General features: G+C 39.9%; 3 protein-coding genes across 5 annotated transcripts; 2 read left to right on the top strand and 1 right to left on the bottom strand.

Moving 5' to 3' along the window:
- Positions 1-2,138: 2,138 nt before the first annotated feature.
- Positions 2,139-3,859, top strand: RB195_000168 (uncharacterized protein; the record flags this gene model as incomplete). The annotated part of the gene is made up of 5 exons (XM_013446664.1): positions 2,139-2,239; positions 2,293-2,398; positions 3,424-3,496; positions 3,590-3,666; positions 3,761-3,859. 5 exons carry the CDS (start codon positions 2,139-2,141, stop codon positions 3,857-3,859), a joined length of 456 nt encoding a protein of 151 aa, XP_013302118.1.
- A 2,147-nt stretch (positions 3,860-6,006) lies between these two features.
- Positions 6,007-8,533, top strand: RB195_000167 (uncharacterized protein; the record flags this gene model as incomplete). Of its 2 annotated transcripts, none has more annotated exons than XM_064196352.1 (6): positions 6,007-6,125; positions 7,278-7,378; positions 7,442-7,595; positions 7,706-7,823; positions 7,886-8,041; positions 8,501-8,533. In XM_064196352.1, 6 exons carry the CDS (start codon positions 6,007-6,009, stop codon positions 8,531-8,533), a joined length of 681 nt encoding a protein of 226 aa, XP_064052233.1. The 2 variants fall into 2 exon arrangements, with proteins under 2 accessions (XP_064052233.1, XP_013302119.1); XM_013446665.2 differs by having other exon boundaries at positions 6,034-6,125.
- Positions 8,534-10,152: 1,619 nt separating this feature from the next.
- RB195_000166 (uncharacterized protein) lies at positions 10,153-19,355 on the bottom strand (the record flags this gene model as incomplete). Of its 2 annotated transcripts, XM_064196351.1 has the most annotated exons (7): positions 10,153-10,198; positions 10,299-10,349; positions 10,427-10,478; positions 13,674-13,821; positions 15,878-16,026; positions 16,143-16,219; positions 19,303-19,355. In XM_064196351.1, 7 exons carry the CDS (start codon positions 19,353-19,355, stop codon positions 10,153-10,155), a joined length of 576 nt encoding a protein of 191 aa, XP_064052232.1. The 2 variants fall into 2 exon arrangements, with proteins under 2 accessions (XP_064052232.1, XP_013302120.1); XM_013446666.2 differs by lacking the exon at positions 10,153-10,198 and having other exon boundaries at positions 10,321-10,478.
- Positions 19,356-20,525: the final 1,170 nt, after the last annotated feature.

The raw sequence follows: 20,525 nt of genomic DNA, 5'->3' as shown, positions 1-20,525 counted from the left end.
TCTTCCAGAATATTTATGGTTGTTGCTGATGAGCGTCACAGTTCTCTAACAGTTTGTTAAACTCATCGTAGAATAAGCTATTGAAAAGTTGTAAATTTTTGTCCAGTTGGGATTAACATCAAGTTTTACTCACGTCGCAAGCTGTTTTCTGTTAGGGGGTTTAGTTAAAACAATGTTTCCTAGTTACTGCTTATCCTGAGGTAGATTCCAATGAAAAATGAGGAATGGCCTATATTCTTAATTTTCAAATTTCATTTTCCTGTTTTCTATTCCATGGATTAAGTGAGTTAAACTCGAGGTAAATTTGTTATTAGATGTTCCTAGTTTGTCCGGATATGCTAAACATTAAAGGATAACTAAGTCTCTCTGGCGAGCCTTCACACTTCTTAGAAGTTTGACAGCTAGCCGCAGTTTGTTGAGAAAATGCAGAGAGGCTACATTTTGTGTGTTCGAGATTATGCTGATCTTCGGATGCCCGAGCAAACATTGCACCATTTCAACGCCACCTTTCTTATCCGAAGAGAGGGGAATTTTAGAACGGATATGTTGCGTTTGGAGAAAGTGCCGCTCAAAATGGAACAAATTTGGCTGCAATCTTACTGACGACTTCACTGTTTGGTTTCTCGCGTTCCGATTGTTGTTTTTGTCTATGTCTTGTTTGTTATTAGAGCATAGGAAGCTGACCAGGACTTTTCATCATCTGATGTAAGCACTAGACTTTTTTTAACGCGACAGTTTTTTCGCTTTTTGTTGTTTTTCTAAAAGCATCAGGAGGGATGATGTAACTTGAGAGATACTTGAAGATTTTAACAGAGATGTTGCCTGATGCGTATTCCCTTTCCGCGATTTACTTCACATTGTTGTTACTCGAATAGACGAAAAAAGTTATGATCTCGTCATGGCGGCAGTAAAGGGCTTATAACAATATTCTCAGTGTGGTTTGAATGACCTTTTTGATGTGAACTTAAAGGTGCTGGACACCTGTCTGATGGATGCGAGACGCAAACAGTTTATCTTTTTTGCTGTTATTCATTTCTATACGTTATACGTTTCGAATGCGAGTGAGCTCAAAAGCAGTGCCGGAGCAGTTCATCATCATATAACAATGCAGCGCTACCTATCTTTTTATCTTATTGATCCTTGTCCAAGTGACCGCTACGTGCGCTTCCTCTGCTTTCCAAGTTCTATTTCACTATCCGGATAAAAATCGGCATTGGTGACCTCCATATAGTAAAGTCTATAACTTTTGGTGTCCGATAGAGAGCTCATTGAACAAATATCGTCTTTGATGCGGATGTTTTCAATCTATGATAAAGGACCAGTCATTAGTATGATCTTCACTCGGGCTGCAGCTATGAGTGGTGCCAGTGAAGGTGTCAACTCAATCCCAACCGCTACGCACCATTGTGCCGCTCGAGCGTTGATGTTTACGTAACTGTACCGAGCTTCAAGTCGTTTTTGCCTTACTATAATCGCTCACTTCATCTTGATCACGTAAATGTTCCAATTATCTGAATTTTTGACTCGATTGCAATTTCTGTAGGAGACATAGTTTGCAAAGATCGTTTCGTGGGGCGCAGGTGTTGACGCGCGTGCTCTCGTATTTCGTGGCATCCGTTAAGTTGTCTTATTAAACTGTCCTTCATGATCGCATAGGAGTTAAGCTCATCCTGAGGAAATCTTTCACATTTTGTTCAAAGGGATTTTTTTCAACAGTTTCAATGCAGCTGATGTCAGAGTTTGGATTTTTTTTTATTGATTATAGCAATTCGCGGAGAGCTATTCATTTTCTGGTTATTATCTAGCTGTGACAGATCCAAGTTTCGCGCAATGGGACTTGATTCTGGCGAATACAACTATCTGTTTTCTTGAATAGTGTATCAGTTTTTTCTGGGCAAAACCAAGATTGTTATTGATCCTTATTCATTATTGATCTCTTTCTCCCCTATATCTGTCTATTCGATCATCCAGAATAAGCTAATATCCGTGTGCGTGATGAAGTTGAAATCGTCTGTGCTACATTCCTCTGCATTATTTTTCAAGCTCTCTTTCTTATGAAATTGACTGCGTCATATTTTTTCTCCCAGCACTGTCACACTACGTCCTTTAGATCTAGCAAGTAGAGGTAAACTGAGGAGATGGCTGGTGCTTTACCGAGGCGAATCATCAAAGAAACTCAACGGCTTATGGCCGATCCTGTGCCAGGAATCTCTGCAAGTCCTGACGACAACAATGCACGGTATTTGAACACAACTTTTTCGTTGCTACAACATCATCTATTGTGTTGCCTAGGTATTTTCATGTAATGATTGCTGGACCACAAGATTCTCCATTCGCTGGTGGTGTATTCAAACTGGAGCTATTTCTGCCTGAGGAATATCCTATGGCCGCACCTAAGGTGTTTTTTTTTCAGATGTACACTTTTGATATCGAGTGACACTTTTAATAGTCGCTCAAGCAGCGGTATTGAGAGAGAAAGAAAGTAAAATATTGTGCAAAAGGCTGAAAGAGCAGCAAAATCCTACACTTGCTGCATTGATTCATGTAGTTTTTGTAATCATGTGGTAAATAGAATGCTTTGTGTGAATTCTGCGAGGAAATCTGATAAATTCATCTTTCCACTGCTTGATTTAATTTTTTGCAACTTCTATTTTTTCCAGTTTCAGCACGACTTGTTTGTAATCTAGGAAATCGGCTTTGCATGTTCTTTGAATGAAAAGCGACTTTTAATATAATTGGGTCAATATGACCCGATGTTTGGTTTATCTGCGTACGTAGCTGCGCTCGAAGCGAGGTGATTAAGCCATTGGTTACGAGTCTTGCACTACGGAAATGAGTGTGCTTAGCGAGAGTATCACCTTGATCGAGGCCACTTGCTCCACAGTGCGCAGCCGTTTATGTAATCGCACCAACTACAAGTCGTTTTGACCAGACTATAGATATCGGTTCAAAGAGAGGAATTATAATGTAGCGGCTAGAGAGAACATGTGAGGTGAGACAGTATAAGTGAATAAGCTAGTGATTAAGCGGACTTCCGTTCTAATGGAATGACGGAACTGACGGAAAGAAACGAGGAAAAGCAAAGTCAACGTTAGGGTTCAACAGTTCAGTGTGATAGTGGTTCTTATTGTTTCTTGAGTGAGAGCTGCGCTGTCATATATAAGAAATCAGCAATGGAGCATAAAAACTACCTGAAGGTGGATGCAATTGCATTGGCATTTGTGCTCGTGGTGGAGCGGTGAGTGTTGAGACCGAGGTAGGACATCACTTCTTGCTGCAGTCTGATTGCAGTAAGCTTGAGTCACCTTCCTCGGTCAGAAACATAAGCTTTGCGCCACTTCCATCGCAGCCGCTTGCACAACTGCATAAGGCTTCAGCTCGTTTGACTCGACTGTAGTGCTTAGTTTTATTTCCATTTTTCAGGTGCGATTTATGACAAAGATTTACCACCCGAACATTGATAAGCTTGGAAGGATCTGTCTTGATATATTAAAAGGTCAACGATGCTTCATTTTATTGTTTCATGTTAAGAATAGACTTTTTTTTTTAGAAGAAAAATACTTTACTTTGAAAAATATCATATTTTAAGACAAATGGTCTCCGGCATTGCAAATTCGTACGGTTCTCTTGTCTATTCAAGCACTTCTTTCAGCTCCGAATCCTGAAGTTAGTTTTCACTAATTTGTCATATTTTCTGAAAGCATTCTTAGTGATGGATTGTCTTCCATTATTTTTAAAATATCAACAAGTCATTGTAAAGGATCCGCTAGCCACGGATGTCGCTGAACAATGGAAAACGAATGAAACTGAAGCGATTCGTACTGCGAAAGAATGGACGCTGCAGTACGCTCGAGAATAAAAACATTCCTACCAAGGAACTTCAATTGAAGTGCGTACTGAAAGAAAGTGATGCATTCGTGTATCTATTGAATACTTGCTGGTGCATACATCGTTTTATCCGTGTTCTTTGGTGAAATTCTCATTTCTTTATATCCAATACTTGTAATGATATATTTTGATTGTTCTATATTTAATATACGCGTTTTTTCGTGTATACACTACATACAGTTTTCCTTTTTTACGATGATTTCTTCTTTTATCATGCAGGACACAATCACGAAGCATATCTATTGTGTTCATTACTCGTTAGTTCCTTTTTTCTCTGCGGGGAGTAATCAGTAGTATGAGTGAAGAAGCCAAGAATGACCGTGTTTGCCCTATCATCAGCGTAATTTATCGATATTCTTCGTGTAGCAGGTATAGTTCGAGTGGTTTTTACATTTCTAGCTTAGGTCCTTCTATCACTTCAACTCATTGTTCTTACTGACATTGAGTAGTTAAGTTACCAGTGGGATGAAATCACTCCGATCATGATATGATCACCGTTGTTAACTGTAGATGCTTCAACTAGTTTTCAATGTGGATGAGGGAGACTTCAAAAAACAATGATTATGATAAATTGCTTAGGGAAACTTTGCAGTTAGTGCTCACGTTGTTTAACATTTTATACCCGCGTGAATACGACAGGAGCACGGTGCAGTCGCGTAAGCGGCAGCGCTTGAAGCCACACTGTGGAAGTAGCGGTTGAAATCGAGGCGGGACCACAGCGAACTACAAGAATGGTGTCAGCAAAGGTCCTCCTCGATTCTAATCGATAAATTCCGCCGTGCCGCTTTTAGCTCACCACCTTACGCTCCATCAACTGTACCCCATCATCGTTCTCTCGTTTGCGCCCGACTATACTTGCGTTAAATGCCTCAACTTAATCATGACGTATAGGGGTGTTCCTAGACGTCGCTCTTTATAGTGTCTGAAGCTCTACATTACTACCCTGCCATGAAAAACCAAATTTGTGCTCCATGAATGCAAATGTAGTTGTAATAACAATGCAAGAGAAATCTCCTCTAACCATGCTGCCAAACTTTTTCATTTGATCAGTTTTTTTTTTGTGGATTTCGAAATGTCTGTTAAACTTGCTTTTTCTAAGTCCGGTGACAGGAATCTACAATCAAATTGAAAGTTCAGAAGGATTAATTTTCACTGAAGAGATAACTTTCATTTGCATGTTATCCTGTAAAACGAGAATGTAATGAAGACTCACTTTTCCCTTTGATTTTGGCCTTAACAGAACAATTGAATCAACTAGGACAAGGTCTGGGCCATTTGCGAAGATCGCGGTTGGATTGCGAAGTTATGCAAGAAATTAGTGGGTTTTCCGCAAGATTAGCAAGCAAATCACATTAATATTGAATTCTTCAGCTGCTCGTCACATGCGAGATAGAGTTTGTCCAGGTTGTATAGAGGACAAAGGTGATTTTGTTGTTTGCCGGTGACTCGTAGTCAGATAGCCATTCGTGTATCGATTGACGCCGTGATTCAGCCAAAGGTTGCAGTGATCGCCTGTGTTCCTTTCTAAACTAACTATCAGAAGTGTCCGGGAAATCTTTTATCTCTGCTATGGTTGGCACAGTCAATCCTCCTGTATGATGCAGGAAATGTTCATTGCGAAATAGATGACGCGCTGATATGACGCTCCATAACACCTAATATAAAACAGGTTTCAGGCAACTTCTACACCCTACACCCTGTTTACTTAGATCTTTTTCTTTCTCGCGGCTTTTGTCTTCAGCAGAACATCATTTACACTTTTTTTTTGAATTCACTAATGCGCATGTAATTTCCAATTCGGTGATTATCGAGTGGTTCCGAAATAATTCAAAACCCAGTGCTGTAACAAAACTTTAAACACATGTTTTAATCTTCTCCATCCTTGAATAGCACTTCTCCAGTTGGTCAGTATTAGTCCTGTGTCCTCCGCATAACTCTTGTTTGCTGTTTTGATTTTTTTTTCTTTCGAACGTGTTGATAAAGCGTTTTGAAAGGAGTATCGAATTGATTTGCTATTTTCGTTCTATATAGCGATTTCGCGTATTTTTGTACTTCATGATAGAACGTGTTCATACATAACATTGTTGCCTGTAGTCTTTTCTTGTTATTTCTTAAATAATGACATGGATGATGGTTGCAGTAGGAATGACGCTTCAGTGGTCAATTATCGCCTTCGTTCTCTACGTTGAGATCGCCGTCACGTTTATACTACTACTTCCATGGATCCGGCCATCTCTGTAAGTTCATAGTTTAGTGTCGTTTTGCACATTTTGAGTTCCTCGTGGCGTTTATCGATCAAATAAATGAAAGCGAAACAACTGTGCAGTTGTTGAGTGCTATGTTACGTCGATCTTTCTGTTTTTCAGAATGTGTTGAACGATTTTCGCAGCTTTTCTTTAACCTGACATCGTTAGATCTGTGTTTCATTGAGGAAAAATCTGCGGGAAGCGAGGGATAATTATAAATTTCTGCAGTCTGATTCTTCCGCGTTATTTCTTTTTACCCAGAACTAAGTGCTGTTGCTGGAATAGGACACAAAACGAATTCAGAGTTTGGCATTGAAGATCTGCTTTCCTAAGAATACTTTCTAATGTAGTCGCGTGGTAAAGTTGTAGAATTGTCGATGTGTACCCTTAATCGCTTGTTTAAAGGAGGGCGTACCAGGAATATATCGTGTTGAGGGATTCCGCGGGAAAAGCTAGAGATGGGGTTGTAGACTGCGCAATCCGGGGTAGTCAGAGAGAGATGAGCGAGACCGCCCCGGATCCGGCAATCTACGATCCCATCTCTAGCTTTTTCTCGCAAATTCCCTCACCACCTCAGATTCGTGGTATGCTGCCTTTAATTATGGATCGATAGGCGATGGAGCCGATGCTAAAGAAAAAACGATTTTTGCTACGACTACTAGTTTGAAGTAATCTCAACCACACGAAAATAGAACGAAAAACTATTGGAAAAATACTAGAAAAAAGAACTCGTAGAAGTTTATAGGCGCAATTCCCCTTCTGGTCCATCGTTGTGTCGATCGGTAAATGTAGAAGAACAGGATACCGTTTCTGTCGAGAACCTAACGTATAAGGCCAACTGTAGCAGAACGAAGGAATCAGAATTTTTTTAATCAGAACTGGTCGTGAATTTAGTTAAGAAGAGTTACATACGAAACTATATATTGGGTTGATACATAAGTTATTCTTTTGGTTTTCTATAAGAACATAGGAAAGGAAGAAGCTAAGAAAGGTTCTGTAATTGTTTGTGGCAAATCTTGAGAACTTCTTGTTCTGCTTATAAAAGTTTGTGGTTTTCGGTTCTGAGATAAATAGAAGTAGAAAATCCTTCTTCTGACCACCTCCTCTTGTTTAGTTCTTATCCGACTATCGCTTTGTTTTTAGGTGGAGCAAGCTATTCAAAAGCCGCCTCATAACATCTCTGAGTGCACATGCTCAAATTTACTCCTATGCTGGAGCCTTCGTGCTTTTCATTCTGTTCGCTGGTTCGTAAAACAATTATATTTTTATCGATTTAAGTTGTTAATTGTTTCAAAAACATGTTTAAGATGCTGTTCGCGAAGTTAATAAATACTCGCACGTCGAAGTTGCATTGGAATCGTCGGTGCGGCATGCCGCCGATGCGGATGCAGTTATACATATGAGATTGTTTCGCGCTCAACGAAACTTCTACATCTCCGGATTCGCCCTTCTGCTTTTCCTGTAAGATTATGAACATTTATGCATCAAGTAGTAAAAGCGTAGCGGTTAATTCCAAATTTTCAATTCCAATTTCACCAAAGCGCCTGTAGAAAATGATCATGATTTTGTAGCGTCATCAAACGTATTATGGGTCTAATCAGTCGCGGAGCCCAACTCGAAGCTGCTAGTGAAGCTGCAATGAGACAAGCCGAAAGTGCTTCAAAGGCTGCAAAAACGCTCATGAATGCTGTGAGTATTTCACGTTCTTCTTTTTATTCAGATTGTATTTCTGCGAAGAATCTTTCCTACAGGGTGGTGAAGGAGAAGTCGCTGAATTGAACCGCAAGATCGATGAGCTGGGCACTGAGCTGAAAAAGACGCAAATAGATCGTGACACGCTTCGCAAACAGGCTGAATCTCTCCAGAAAGAATACAATCGTGTATCAGATCTCTTGGTGCAGTACGAAGTAAGTATAAGCCGTCTTTATTGTATAGTCCACGTTCGATAGCCTTTGAATCTTGGCACGTTGAATGCCTAGCTTTTGATTGATCTGCTTGAGCTGGATCCAAGATTGATATTGATTTTTCTTTATTGACGAACAGCTAACTTTTCTTGTTTCTGTCTTCATGGTGTATGGTGTTTTTGGGATTTGGGTTGTAACCTTATAGTGCTAGTCGACTGGGCGAGGTTTTGACGGGTGACAGGTAGTTGTGCCTTATCCACATTTCTGGATTGTACTAATGAGGATGAGTATAGAGTACATCAGCCAAGACAAGAAATCGTCCACGGATTGAATCAAAATATTTGCATTCGTTCATATCTAGAAATTCGTTCAAGATCCAGACCTTAATTTTTACCTCTCAGATTTTCTTCACAAGGACTGTCTTTAATGGAATGTTTACAAAAAAATTCTTTTCTTCTTTAGGGTGGCGACCATGCTAGCAAGAAAGACGATTGAGGAATTTATGGACTCTTTGAATCGACCGTTGCAAAATCAATGAGTAGACTGTGCTTTGTAAACATGTAGAGAGGAAAACACACTTTCCAAATCAACTTTTCTTTGCTTTTTTTCATATTTTGTGTACACTAGATAGAAGTGTAAGAGCTACTTCTTTCTTAAATATCTAGTAAATGTATTGTTGGCTATTTTTTCTACGCTGTTGAACACGAAAATACAAATGGTTTGCTTCATTTAAAGGAAGCGTGAGCCATTGACTATTGTCAGTACGTCATTTTGGTAGGAATTTCATCGAAAGGGCTTTTCTGAATTATTAGCAATGCAACGTCTGGGCGGGTCTACCGCAGTCGGTAATAATAGGTTCCGCTGTCCACATACCGATCAGAGGTTCGAATCCTCCCTAGTGCTCACCAAGCCTTTCATTCCTCGGGGGTCGATAAATTGGTACCAGACTTGTCTGGGAGGATAAAAACACTGACTTGATTCATCATCTATCCCCCGCAAGTCATTGTATAGGCAGTTACACGTTCGTAAACCTCAAACGATTCTGAATTGAAGTGAACGTGGGGGCGCATCCCAAGCGGATTGATTAACGCCAGAAACTTTATCCTTTTATTGATCCAGAACATGTGTAAAATTCTGCATGTCGCAAGTTTATAAAACTGGTAGGAAAACTATGCGTTGGATGACTTTATTTCGATGAGATCCGGTAGTAACAGATGAATTCGAATTAATGTGGGTGTACGAGGGTGATGCGCTATAGTGTAAGGTAGATGTTTCCCACGTCTTTTTTCGAGACGATTCAAGAAAATTCAGCGTCAACACGCTCATTCCCGTAGTCTGCATCCCGAATCCTATATTGTTCACGAGAGATCGTCAATTTTGTATCACGTTACGTTTAAACGTAGACCATCTTTGTTTCGCACCAATTTAAAGCCATTGGCAAGGTTTCTAAATTTTTCCCTATTTCTCACGACTACTAATACATTTTCTGTAAGTGTTACTCCTAATGCGCTTAATTACCTTCGGCTGAAATAGGCATCATCTCACATTTGCCGCTAACAAATCAACCAGATCACATCTCAGATGACAGATATTGCGAGCTCGAACATACAAACACGAAGGCCAGCACCAGCACAACGGTATATTGTAAAAGTACCGCAAATCTATCGATTTTGCAGAATTCAGCAATCGTTTCATATGGACATGTCAGCAAAGCCCAAGAAGAAACTTCTGGTATTATTATATACGAACATTGAACACCTAACTAACACCACAGCCGGTGGGATCAGCTACACAGAGACTTCATGCTTTACTGAAATGAAGAAAAAACATTCCTATAAAAAAGAAAGGAAAAGGATCATATATGTACAACTTCTGAACTAGCGTCTTGGACTATAAGGCTATATGATAGCATATATGAAAGAGAGGTTTGCGCGCTTCGTTGAAGACTGTAAGGGAATCAGCATCAGGGACGTAGACTATCGTATCACGATTTTGAGTAGAAACTGAATCATTGACAAAATCTGCATAATAAACACGATTCCATGAGAACAATATTGAGATATCCGGGAAACACTTCGCAACATACGCCGGGATTACATTAATCGGTTCATTCTCTAACATTTCAGGATAAACGATTTTTTCTCAAGCTGGGTGGATGACCTTAATTGATGTAACTAAAATGAAGGTGTCAAATTTTAGACCACCGAAGATTACACTGTCTATCCATTGGTTGCAGACGGTAAGCAATAAAAAGTGGCACCTCAAGAACGAGTCCGTTGACATCACAACTCCATACCCTGGGCCTCGTCCTCTGAGAAGTCTGACATGCTGGATATGTCTGAGTCATCATCTTGCTTATCCATGCGGTAATCTGGTTTGCAGGAAGACTCGTTGAAGAAACGACGTAATGCATCTTCAGAGGCGAAGCGCTCTACGTAGTCTGGAAAAAAAATGTTTTCTATTATTGGAACATGATGATATTATAACTCAAGACGAGGGTGAAACTTCAAAATCCAAATTCTCTCGATATATTTGACCAGTCCAACATTTGAAAGAAAGAGCGACGCAGAAAAAAAAATACGGGAAAAACCGATACAACTATTGGAACCTCCATATCATTTGTACTTACAGGTGTGAACAAAAAACATGTCACCTTGTCACATTACCAACACAGAGATCAACAGTTCGATTGCAGCAAGTAGAGTTTGCTGCAACTGTCAGAATGATTGAGAATTAGGCAGGTTTGGAAAGCTCAAGCGCATATCAAGTTGTTACTCGCATGAGTCTAACCTAACAATCTCTGTTTCACGCCCTCAATTATCAGTACTTCCATGCAAAAAAATCCGAATAACAGATCCAATGGAATATTTTTTTTAGTAAGAAAAGGGGGATAAAACAATTTGAGACATCCAACATTCCGTTTCGATATTGTTCGAGCAGAGATAACGTATTTAAATAAATACTATTTAATGTAATATCCATTCAAATAAATAAGACGACGTATGTAAAACGACACGATTATTTTTGTGTGCATTATTAAGCGCGAAGCGAACCTCACTCACCTGCAGAACATCACGTTAAAAAAATCCTAATAATACTTATGATCAATATCAAAAACTGAAGAGCATGTTATGTTGCAGTTATTATAGTTACTAGTATTATAAAATTATGAATTATCGGTACTATCGTTATTACGGGGATTGTTATATCATGCCATTTCATTTCTACACGCCACTAGCCGAAGCTGATTAGAAGTTTCCTCATTATGTAGTTACTGTAATTATTGCTCCTCTTTTCACTACTATTACCATCCATGTTGTTAATTAAAAATTATAGTGAAAGATCGCGTCTTTTCTAAAGCTTATTTTAACTTTGTTCAAGTATTACTACAACTGCGAAGTGGCTTTTCTAAAGCTTATATTAACTTTGTTCAAGTATTACTACAACTGCGAAGTGGCCGCAGTCTTTTTATCGACAATGCGTGCCGCGACAGCATCCCAACAGTGAAAAACACATTTGCAGTACGTAGAAACTACTTTCCATGATAGATATCTACCATTTGTATCTCCACTAAAAAAGAAAAACGCTAAAGCAAAAGAAATGTCTTAGCGAATTTCTTTTTCTGCTATCCTTTCAGTTTTTTCACATGCTTCGCTCAAGAAAAACTTTGACACCTCTCTGAAATTTTTAGCTAGCCTTATAGTATACTCGGCAAACCGCACTTGTGCTTAGCATGTTGTGTGTTCCCTCTCGGATGTTCTCCAATAACATGGTGTTCACTGAAAACAATAACAAGGTCGCATTGTTATTGCACATTATCGCTGTCATGTACACGGCTTAAAGGCTGCATAGGAAGGAAGCAAATCCGTCAGCCACCAAAGCATAATATTCGGGAACGAACCCTTGTCATGATGAAGAATAAAACATTTGCGATAAGCCCAGCTCGCACACTAATTTTACGAAATGCAAATCCCCTGTGCTCACTGCAATAGAGTGTATGGATTGGGACTGCTCACTGACTGCAGCAACGGAGGACTCGGCCTCGACGCAAATGACGCCTGTTAAACTCGAAAACTAATATTTCGGCCTGAATGGGAACGATTATTTGATCGCTGCCCAGGAGGAGTGAATTACAGCAAGTCTTTGACAAACCACAGTACCGATAAGGATAAATTAAGCCGAAGACTGGAAACCCTTTACCGTCAAGGACCGATTTAAAAAACCTCTTCCTTCGATCCTCTTCTCCCGTAGCCAAACCGCAATGTTTCGAAGTCCGCTAGAGGAGGATGAAATTTTTTAGAGTTGAGTAAATTGTGAAAAGAACTGAACGCAGCAGAATAATATCGCACCGGTACAAATGAGCAAAGTTATCGTAGTTGTTTTCAGAACAAAACGCTCGCTTCTTTAGAACCCAATCAGTGAAGTACATCTCAGACAAGGAAGTTTTTCTCTTGAGGAAACATATCCCTCTCTCGAGGAATGCTTCGATTCTAATATGACACCAATTACGAAGCCTAATAGCTCTATTGCCATTATTCAACACATGTTTCCACATTTCAACGCTGCAAATGCAGCGTCTGCAATGTTAGGGCTCATTTCCGATATTCATAGTCTTAGTTTGATCACCATCTGCATTCCACAATGAGGTATGAAAACGAAAAAATCTGGTGGAGGTCTGGAGCAACGAGAAAAACATCATTTCAAAAAGGCACCTATTTCGTGTTCGTGTGGAATTCCTTAAAGACATCACTCCACGAATCTGAGGTGGTACGGATTTCAGGTGGAGTATTCTTACAAGGGATAGTAGATTATGGAAAGGAGGGTGATTACGTCCATTTCTTCCTAATTGCGTAAAAAAAACGGCCCGGAAGATACGGCTTCAAGCGTTCTGGCGCACTATTTTCTACAGGGAGTTCGACTGTAGCGCGCCACCCTGTTGCGGCGCCGCATTTTCCGGGCCATTTTTTTTACGGTAATTAGGAAGAAATGGACGTAATCACCCTCCTCTTCATAATCTACTATCTCCTATAAGAATACTCCACCCGAAATCTACACCATCTCAGATTCGTGGGGTGATGCCTTTAAAGGCAATGCATCTCGAAATTGACGATTTTGTTATCTGAATAGATATGGATAAGGGTAGGAGTGTAGTTCACGACTTTGAACGTGATGACGCTCAATTTTGCGTAAAAGTCCAGGAAAATGAAAAACAACCTTTGTTGCATTCGTGTTCTCTGTAGTACAGAACAAATTAATTCGGACCATTCGGACTAAGTTATACTGTAGGGAAGACAAGAAGGCTACTTTACGCGTTTTTCTGTAATTACTAGAGAGAGCGAACACGATCATAAATTAAAAAAAAAACCTATTGCAGCCCTATCTGTTCGCTTAGAGATTAAAACATCGTCAATTTCGTGATACGCTGCCTTTAAAAGAGTTGTCACAGCAATTTCATAATATATGGACGGTTTGATATTAACGCAGCTGTTAAAGCAGCATGTCCTAAATGCGACGTCACATGTCAAAATGAATAAAATAAGCTAGTCCAAAACTACGGACAAACACCACGCTTAGCGTTGAATCACCTGACTGTTCAACCTATGAAAAGCTTCTCATTCTTCAGTAGAGACTATACCCTTGCATTTCTTCTTAAACTCCTCAGGTTTATGGAGGTAAAGAGCAGCAGCATCGCCATTGAGCGGATCCGTAGGATTCGGATAGGTGAGCAGTTGCGGGAGGAATGATTCGAATATGTTGGCTAAATCATAGAGCGCCGTCCATGCCTGAAAAAACCGTAATCAATAAACCACCCACATTCGAATAAATGAAAGTAAATGCTTACAGTAGCCACTAATGTATTCTAAAGAAGATGGCAAATTGGCACCCAAATAATGATAGTTAGACTTACTGTTCTTCTACTACAGAAATATTCATTCATATTCAAAATTCATTTGAAAACAGCAGAAGGATCACACAGGAATCTCAAAACAATCAGCTCACAGGCCATGAAAATGTCACAAAAAAATTACAACAATGTTGTAATGTTTCTCGCTCTAAAATGCGACCCTATTGCGGTTGATTGATGACATCATGGGAACATGATATGGACTGATAATTCCATCATGAATCCTTTAACCGTAATTTCAGCGTCATTTAATCCTTCTCTTTGCAGTCAACCATCCAAAAATCAACTACTTGGGAAAATGTAAACTCCGCAAATGCCAACAGATAGGATTAATTATTTATTTAGTCTAATCGAAACATCCACAGTCTTCGCTTATGGTAGAATAACGTTAAGCAGTTTCCAACTGCAGGCAATAACGTTAAGCAGTTTCCAACTGAGACTGTATTGCAGTGTGGTTCGCAGCTGGGTTCCAACAGATGGTTAGGTTACACGAGAGTATCAGCATCCAGTCATCGGGTGTAGATCCGTCGAAAGCAAATGGACTGCACTTGTTTTTTTTTTCAATCAAAAGGAGTTTTCTACCGCTGACAGCAGCATTCAGGTTCTTTGATTTTAGGACACGGTTTGGATTACTACTTTAAAACCACAGTATCTATACAAATTCTTAAAATTTCTGTTGCTGGGTGGATGAGATGTATTTTTTGATATATCATAAATGTCTTCATACTTCTAAGCTCTGGAGGATTAGAACTTGTTGAAGTGTTAGAAAAGAAGATTCCAGAAAGCTTATGTACGGCTCAAGTCGAAGGCTTCAGGATATGTCAAATCATAAAATCCCAAAGTTTATTAAAAGTCGAACGCGGCAAAATGTGAATCCATTTGAGAATGTAAAAGGAAGGATGTTCCGAAAACCAAATTACAGCTTTAGCTAAGCACTTTGGAATCTCTACAACTTGGAGTTTCTTCCTATAAATTCTACATTATTTGATGTGAAGCATCAGAATTTTTCATGAAACAATGATGTGACCACATCACCTGACAAAAGTAAGAAGATTTGAAACAGAGGGAAGAAGCAAAACGCAACAAATCTTCTGCTACTCATACTCATAAAATAATAAGTGTTTCTGAGTTGCAGAACTGATAGTTCACATGAACATCAATATGTACACGTTGCAAACGAGCACTGGCATATTACGCAAAATAGGGTGACGAGTTAAAAAGGCGGAGGTGTCTACGAGCGTTTCTTGAAACAAATTGTGACAATTCAATTCTTTTAAACAAAAAAATTTGAGCATATTCATTGTAAAGTAATACAGTAGTAGCCAAGAACATTGTCGTCTACTACACGAAAGAGATAAAATAATGAGACGGTACTCATTTCAATTGAAAAGTTCGACTTTCAGTGAACCTCGGCATAGTAAGATGTCGTATTGATTTCAAATGAGGTGTACACGAGCTTGTTAAATAATTTTACTAGCTAGTGTTCCGGCAAAATCGCTTTCTTCAGGGCCTGAAGTAGACGATTCAATTCACAATTTAATTTTTCTAATTCAATTTCACTTTGCTTCCTAGGGAGATTTGGACATTTCAATTGTGAATTGAATCACCCATTTCAAGATCTGAAAAACGCCATTTTCTCGAAACCTTAACCGATAAAATTATTTAACAACCTCGTGTGCAGCTCATAAAAAATCAAACGGTATAGTATCCATTTCCATGTTTAAGAAAAGACAAAAGATTTCAATTTTCCCATTTTCTACTACATGTGGGAACCAGATCAGACATCCAACAGCTAATAGGAGGAAGCAGTAAAAATTCTCGTAAGTTCTCTTCATGGTTTGAGAAAATAAGAAAAAGGCAAGGTACAACCCAGCACGAAAAAAAGGTGGAACTAACAGCGCTATCATGAACTTTCCAACACAAAAAAAAACTACCTGATTAATAACGTCGAGGCAGACAGAACCACTAGCTTCATCGATATTTGGATGGAAAATCTTATTCATGAATCCTATTGAAGGCGATTTAAAGGGATATTTTTCTGGCAGTTCGACGCGCACTCGCCACACACCTCCTTCGTACGCAGCTAAATTCACAAAGTTGCGGAATTGCACCTAATGATGACAGCAATGGCAAAACAGAGTAGCAAAAGTGCTACTCTAAATTAAGTGGCACTGAGAATTAGAATTTGACAAAACTCACTCCCTGACGGTCCATAGAACTTTACGTTGAATTCGTTCAATCCACCGGTTATGTTCACTTCATGCTTGCTTTCAATCCTAGAACGGAATACACAGTCGTATGTTCTACCCGATAAAACCTACTCTTTCTGGAAATAGAGAACATCTACATTCCAAATACTTACGGAAGCTGTAAACAATATCCCTTGTCTATGATAACTTCACTATCCAAATCTTTTCTCAATAAGCAGACAAAACTGTATTTCTACTAAAATAAAAGGAAAAGTTCTCAAGGATAACCTTTCCAAGTTTAGAGCCACACATTTTACTTCGTGTGCTAAGGTAGAACAATAAGACAAGAAGTCCTTTACACTTAAAAAAAGTAATGCATTGTTCTGGGTCGATCAAAGAACTCCACGTGCAAAATAAAAAGCATCTATGCTAAAAAAATAAGAATAGAAAACAAACTTGAAACCAAACGATGAATAAAAAATTCTATAAGATGCCTTATTATGCGAATGATGAAATGCTTTTTTCTTTATTTTTTCGCACGCATGTTTCAAATGGCTTCAGCAGAGCCGGAAACATCAGATTCTCACGCTTAACCGCTTGAAGATTCTGTCACACTTGACATGAATGGCCATTATATGCAATTCAATAAGTGATAACAACGATTTCTCCTCCTGATTTTCATCAAAATGTCATGCATTATTGACGCAAACATATGCAGTGTTTACACACTGACAGCGAAGAGTGGCAAAAAAAGCTGTTCTCGAAAATTCATGCAGTAAAAAAAGGTGTTTTTGCCTGAGTGGAATGCGGGAGAAATCAATATACGCGGGCAAAAGTAAGTGGATTTGATTCCAAATATAAGCAATAGTGGATTAAAAAGAGAGTAAAATGTTTTAAAAACAGCCAAATGGCGACAAATTTTATGCCGATGCGATGACGTATACAGTCGGCGCCGAATGTGTTCAACTGGATAAGCGTGGGATGATTTCGATTGCAGCAGAGCAGAAGAGAGGAGAGCTAAACGGAGGACGAGTTTGTGTTGTAGCATATGCATTGTAGTTATCCACCTGAATACAATAGGCACCGATTACAAGTGTCACAAACACTTTGAACTCACAAAAGCCTCGAAAACCGCTTTGGGTTCAGAAGGGTTGGGGCTTTTGTACATACTTCGTTATCCTAATCCTAGTGTACCGTTTTGTTGCAATTTGCAATGTATTACGCTGCATAGCATACGCTAACTGCGTCCATCCTTCAACTGTTGCAAAAGGCACATACTGTTGCATCCATTCAGAAAAGTACAGGAAACCAGAAGCAACAGTGTTATTGGCACCTACGCAAGAAACTCTGCAAATTCCAACACTTCTCTCTGAATGGCTTCTGAATGCAGCTTTCATTTTGATTGGGTAGGATCCCAAAGATTTTGGAATATGCTCTAAGAGCAATTTCTGCAACAGCATTTCAATTACTGACATAAGTCGTCACTTATCGGATTTGTGGAAACATTTTTCTCCTAAATCCACAATAATACATCTGTAGCGATATCATGTCACAGAGAAAAAGATCAATAAAGGATAGGACGAACAGCAGTTCAAACTTGCCAGCTGTTTTCGTCTTAAACAACCTGAGAACAAAAAAAAAGAACGTTGTTACTTTTGCTGAAGTATTGATCCATTCATCGACTACATCGATTTTTGCCTCACATTCATCGTAGATTCAGTAGAAACCTTCCCGTGCGCGTTACCAATTATGGATATAATGATCAGCTCACAGGGAAATATCGATCACGATCGAACCTTTTAAAAATTTTACCTCATTTTTATCAGTTGCTGCAAAGATTGTCTGGATGGGTTCCATCATGCACCAATCATGATACGACATTCTTTATCCCGAGATGTATTCTGTGGACTTATTGATTAGATTCGGTGCGCTTGAGGCAAGGAAATCACATGCTGTTCGTTCCTTCTGAATGCTCTCTGGTTCGACAGAAAATGAGTATGCTGTTCCTTTTCAAGTTATAGCGCCGATCGCGGTGACAATAATATGCCTATGCTGAGACATGTACTTATTAACTAATTGGATTATTGATTATTGAATAATTATTTCACTAGCAGTGATCCTAAAGACACATTAAATGAAGGAAAATTACACAGAGAAGCTCTCAGCTAAGCTGACCACGAATATTATGAGAAACACACAGATTCAAATGTCGCATGCATATGTGGTTCTTAACGGAGCAATTCGCGAACAGCAGACTAATGGGGTGACAGCAGGCCTCCATGTTTCCTTTAAAGACAACCTATCATGAAGCTTACGATGTTGTAGTCCCTTTAAACAAATACAGAGGTCGAAATGTAGATTACGAGTATGAACGTGGCTCGATTCAGTTCCCCGCAACCTTCTTAAGAATGAAGGGAGAACGGGTTTTGTTCCTACGAGACACATTAGAACGTGCTGGTACACGCTACGTCCGCAGCCTATTCATATGGTTTTACTTGAATACCCTGCAGAGGAAACCTTATTGATTTCCTACCGCTCGCTCGTGGATGCGGCGCGCGCACGACGGGGAGGAGAGGGGGGCATTTTAGTACCTCGTAGCAACAAATGTCGTTTCCCAGGCCGTTTTTCTGAACGATTAAGAGGAACTGAGAGGGCCACATTCATATTCGTAATTTATGCTTCGAACTCTATATTTACCCACACAGGCACCGCCAAATAGGTTGGATTTACAACACTATGCTTTAAAAAAACATGGAAATTGGTATATGTATTGAAGCGAATTTAGTATATTCGAGCGAGATCTGGTGTGCTGGCTAGCAAGAATCATCTCATACATTGATGCAGTAAGCTGGAGAGCTTGAGTGGAGCTGAACTGCACAAGTGTCAGGCACCCACATGGCTAGAACAAATAGAAGTTTACAAAAGTGCGTCATTGATCTGCCTGCGCCGCCATCGACCACGAGAGGGCGCAGGATCCCCTCCCGTGCAACTGCACACGCAGCCAGCATGTACAGAGAGAGTCGATTGTTATGGAATTGAACTGATAAGTGAGCAAAACACAAAACGACCCAGGATCGATCAGCTGTCCGAGCCATCAACGATCGATCAAAAACACATCCATTTGTGCCACATCAAGGTCATCTAGAAGAAAATGCCAGCGAGAAACTCACAACTTTATCACGTCCGTATCCATACGACGTTTTCCAGAGCTGGGAGATGACATTGCTATTCACTGAGTAATTGAAAGAGATGGCAGTAACGTGACTAAAAAGGCAGTCGGAGACGAAGTCTCAGAGGCGCCAACGACGCGACGACACAGCGTTAGTTTCTCAACTAAAATGCAGTGTATTTAGTAATTAGAGAGAAATGATTCTGTTGATCGAGAATTGAAGAATGTTGTTCTTCTATACGAGTCGATATTATGCCATATCACATATACACATACAGTGCTCTTATACTAGAATTAATCAGAAAAATGAGCACTTCTGAAGGTCCGCCATATGACTTTTTTTCCATACACGAAATGCGGGAACCGCACCGGGACAGGCAGCTAGCAGACAGAAAACCCGCGACTTATAATTGGACTCGTTGAGGCAGCACAGCTTTGGATGCGCGCAAAGTGCGCCGCGTCATGTGATGGGGCGGTGACGACGACGGCGATGAATAGCTGCTAGGCTGGCCGGCCGGCTGCTGCCCTCCATGCAGGCCCTACAATGAAACGCGCTCCGCGGCCACAGAGTCGCGGCATGCCGGTCTTGGCGCCGTGCCAGTCGCTCGCTCGCTCGTATTTCTCTTTTTCCAGACTTTTCTTTATCTTATAAGTATTTATGATCGTCTAGTGTTTTATTGGTGTTCTAAAGACACTCTTGCTCCCTCGTTGGCGTAGGATACGAATGTCAGCAGCCGACGGGTCTCTTCATAAAATAGTGCGCGTTGGAGATCAGTAGCATTCATCCCGATTGACTTACTTATTCACTTCCAGAAATAAGAGCGGGGGTAAAATGTAGTTGGGGGGAGGGGGCACTCAGCGACGCCCTTTTTTATCGAGGTAAATAATTAAATCAATTGGGGCCCTAAGACCTAAGCATTGGTCTTAGAGGATTTATGACATGTAAACTAAAGTTACTAAGAGAAAAAAATTAGTTAGAGCTTCGGAAAATAAGGGCGCCACTGAGTGCCCCACCTCAACTATAATTTCCCCAAGAGCGAAGTTGAGGGCCCCGCCCCAGCATAACTTTTTTTTCGTTTAGTAACTTTAGCTTACCTGTCATAGATCCTCTAACACTAATTTTTAGGTATTAGAGGCCCGACTAAATTAGTTATTCACTTTTAAAAACAAGAGCGTAGTTCAGTGCTTCTCCACAAATACACTTTACCCCAGGTAGTGGACTAC

The sequence above is a fragment of the Necator americanus genome, chromosome IV (genome assembly GCF_031761385.1).
Source record: "Necator americanus strain Aroian chromosome IV, whole genome shotgun sequence".
Lineage (NCBI taxonomy): Eukaryota > Metazoa > Nematoda > Chromadorea > Rhabditida > Ancylostomatidae > Necator > Necator americanus.
This window is presented reverse-complemented; position numbering and strand designations above follow the sequence as displayed.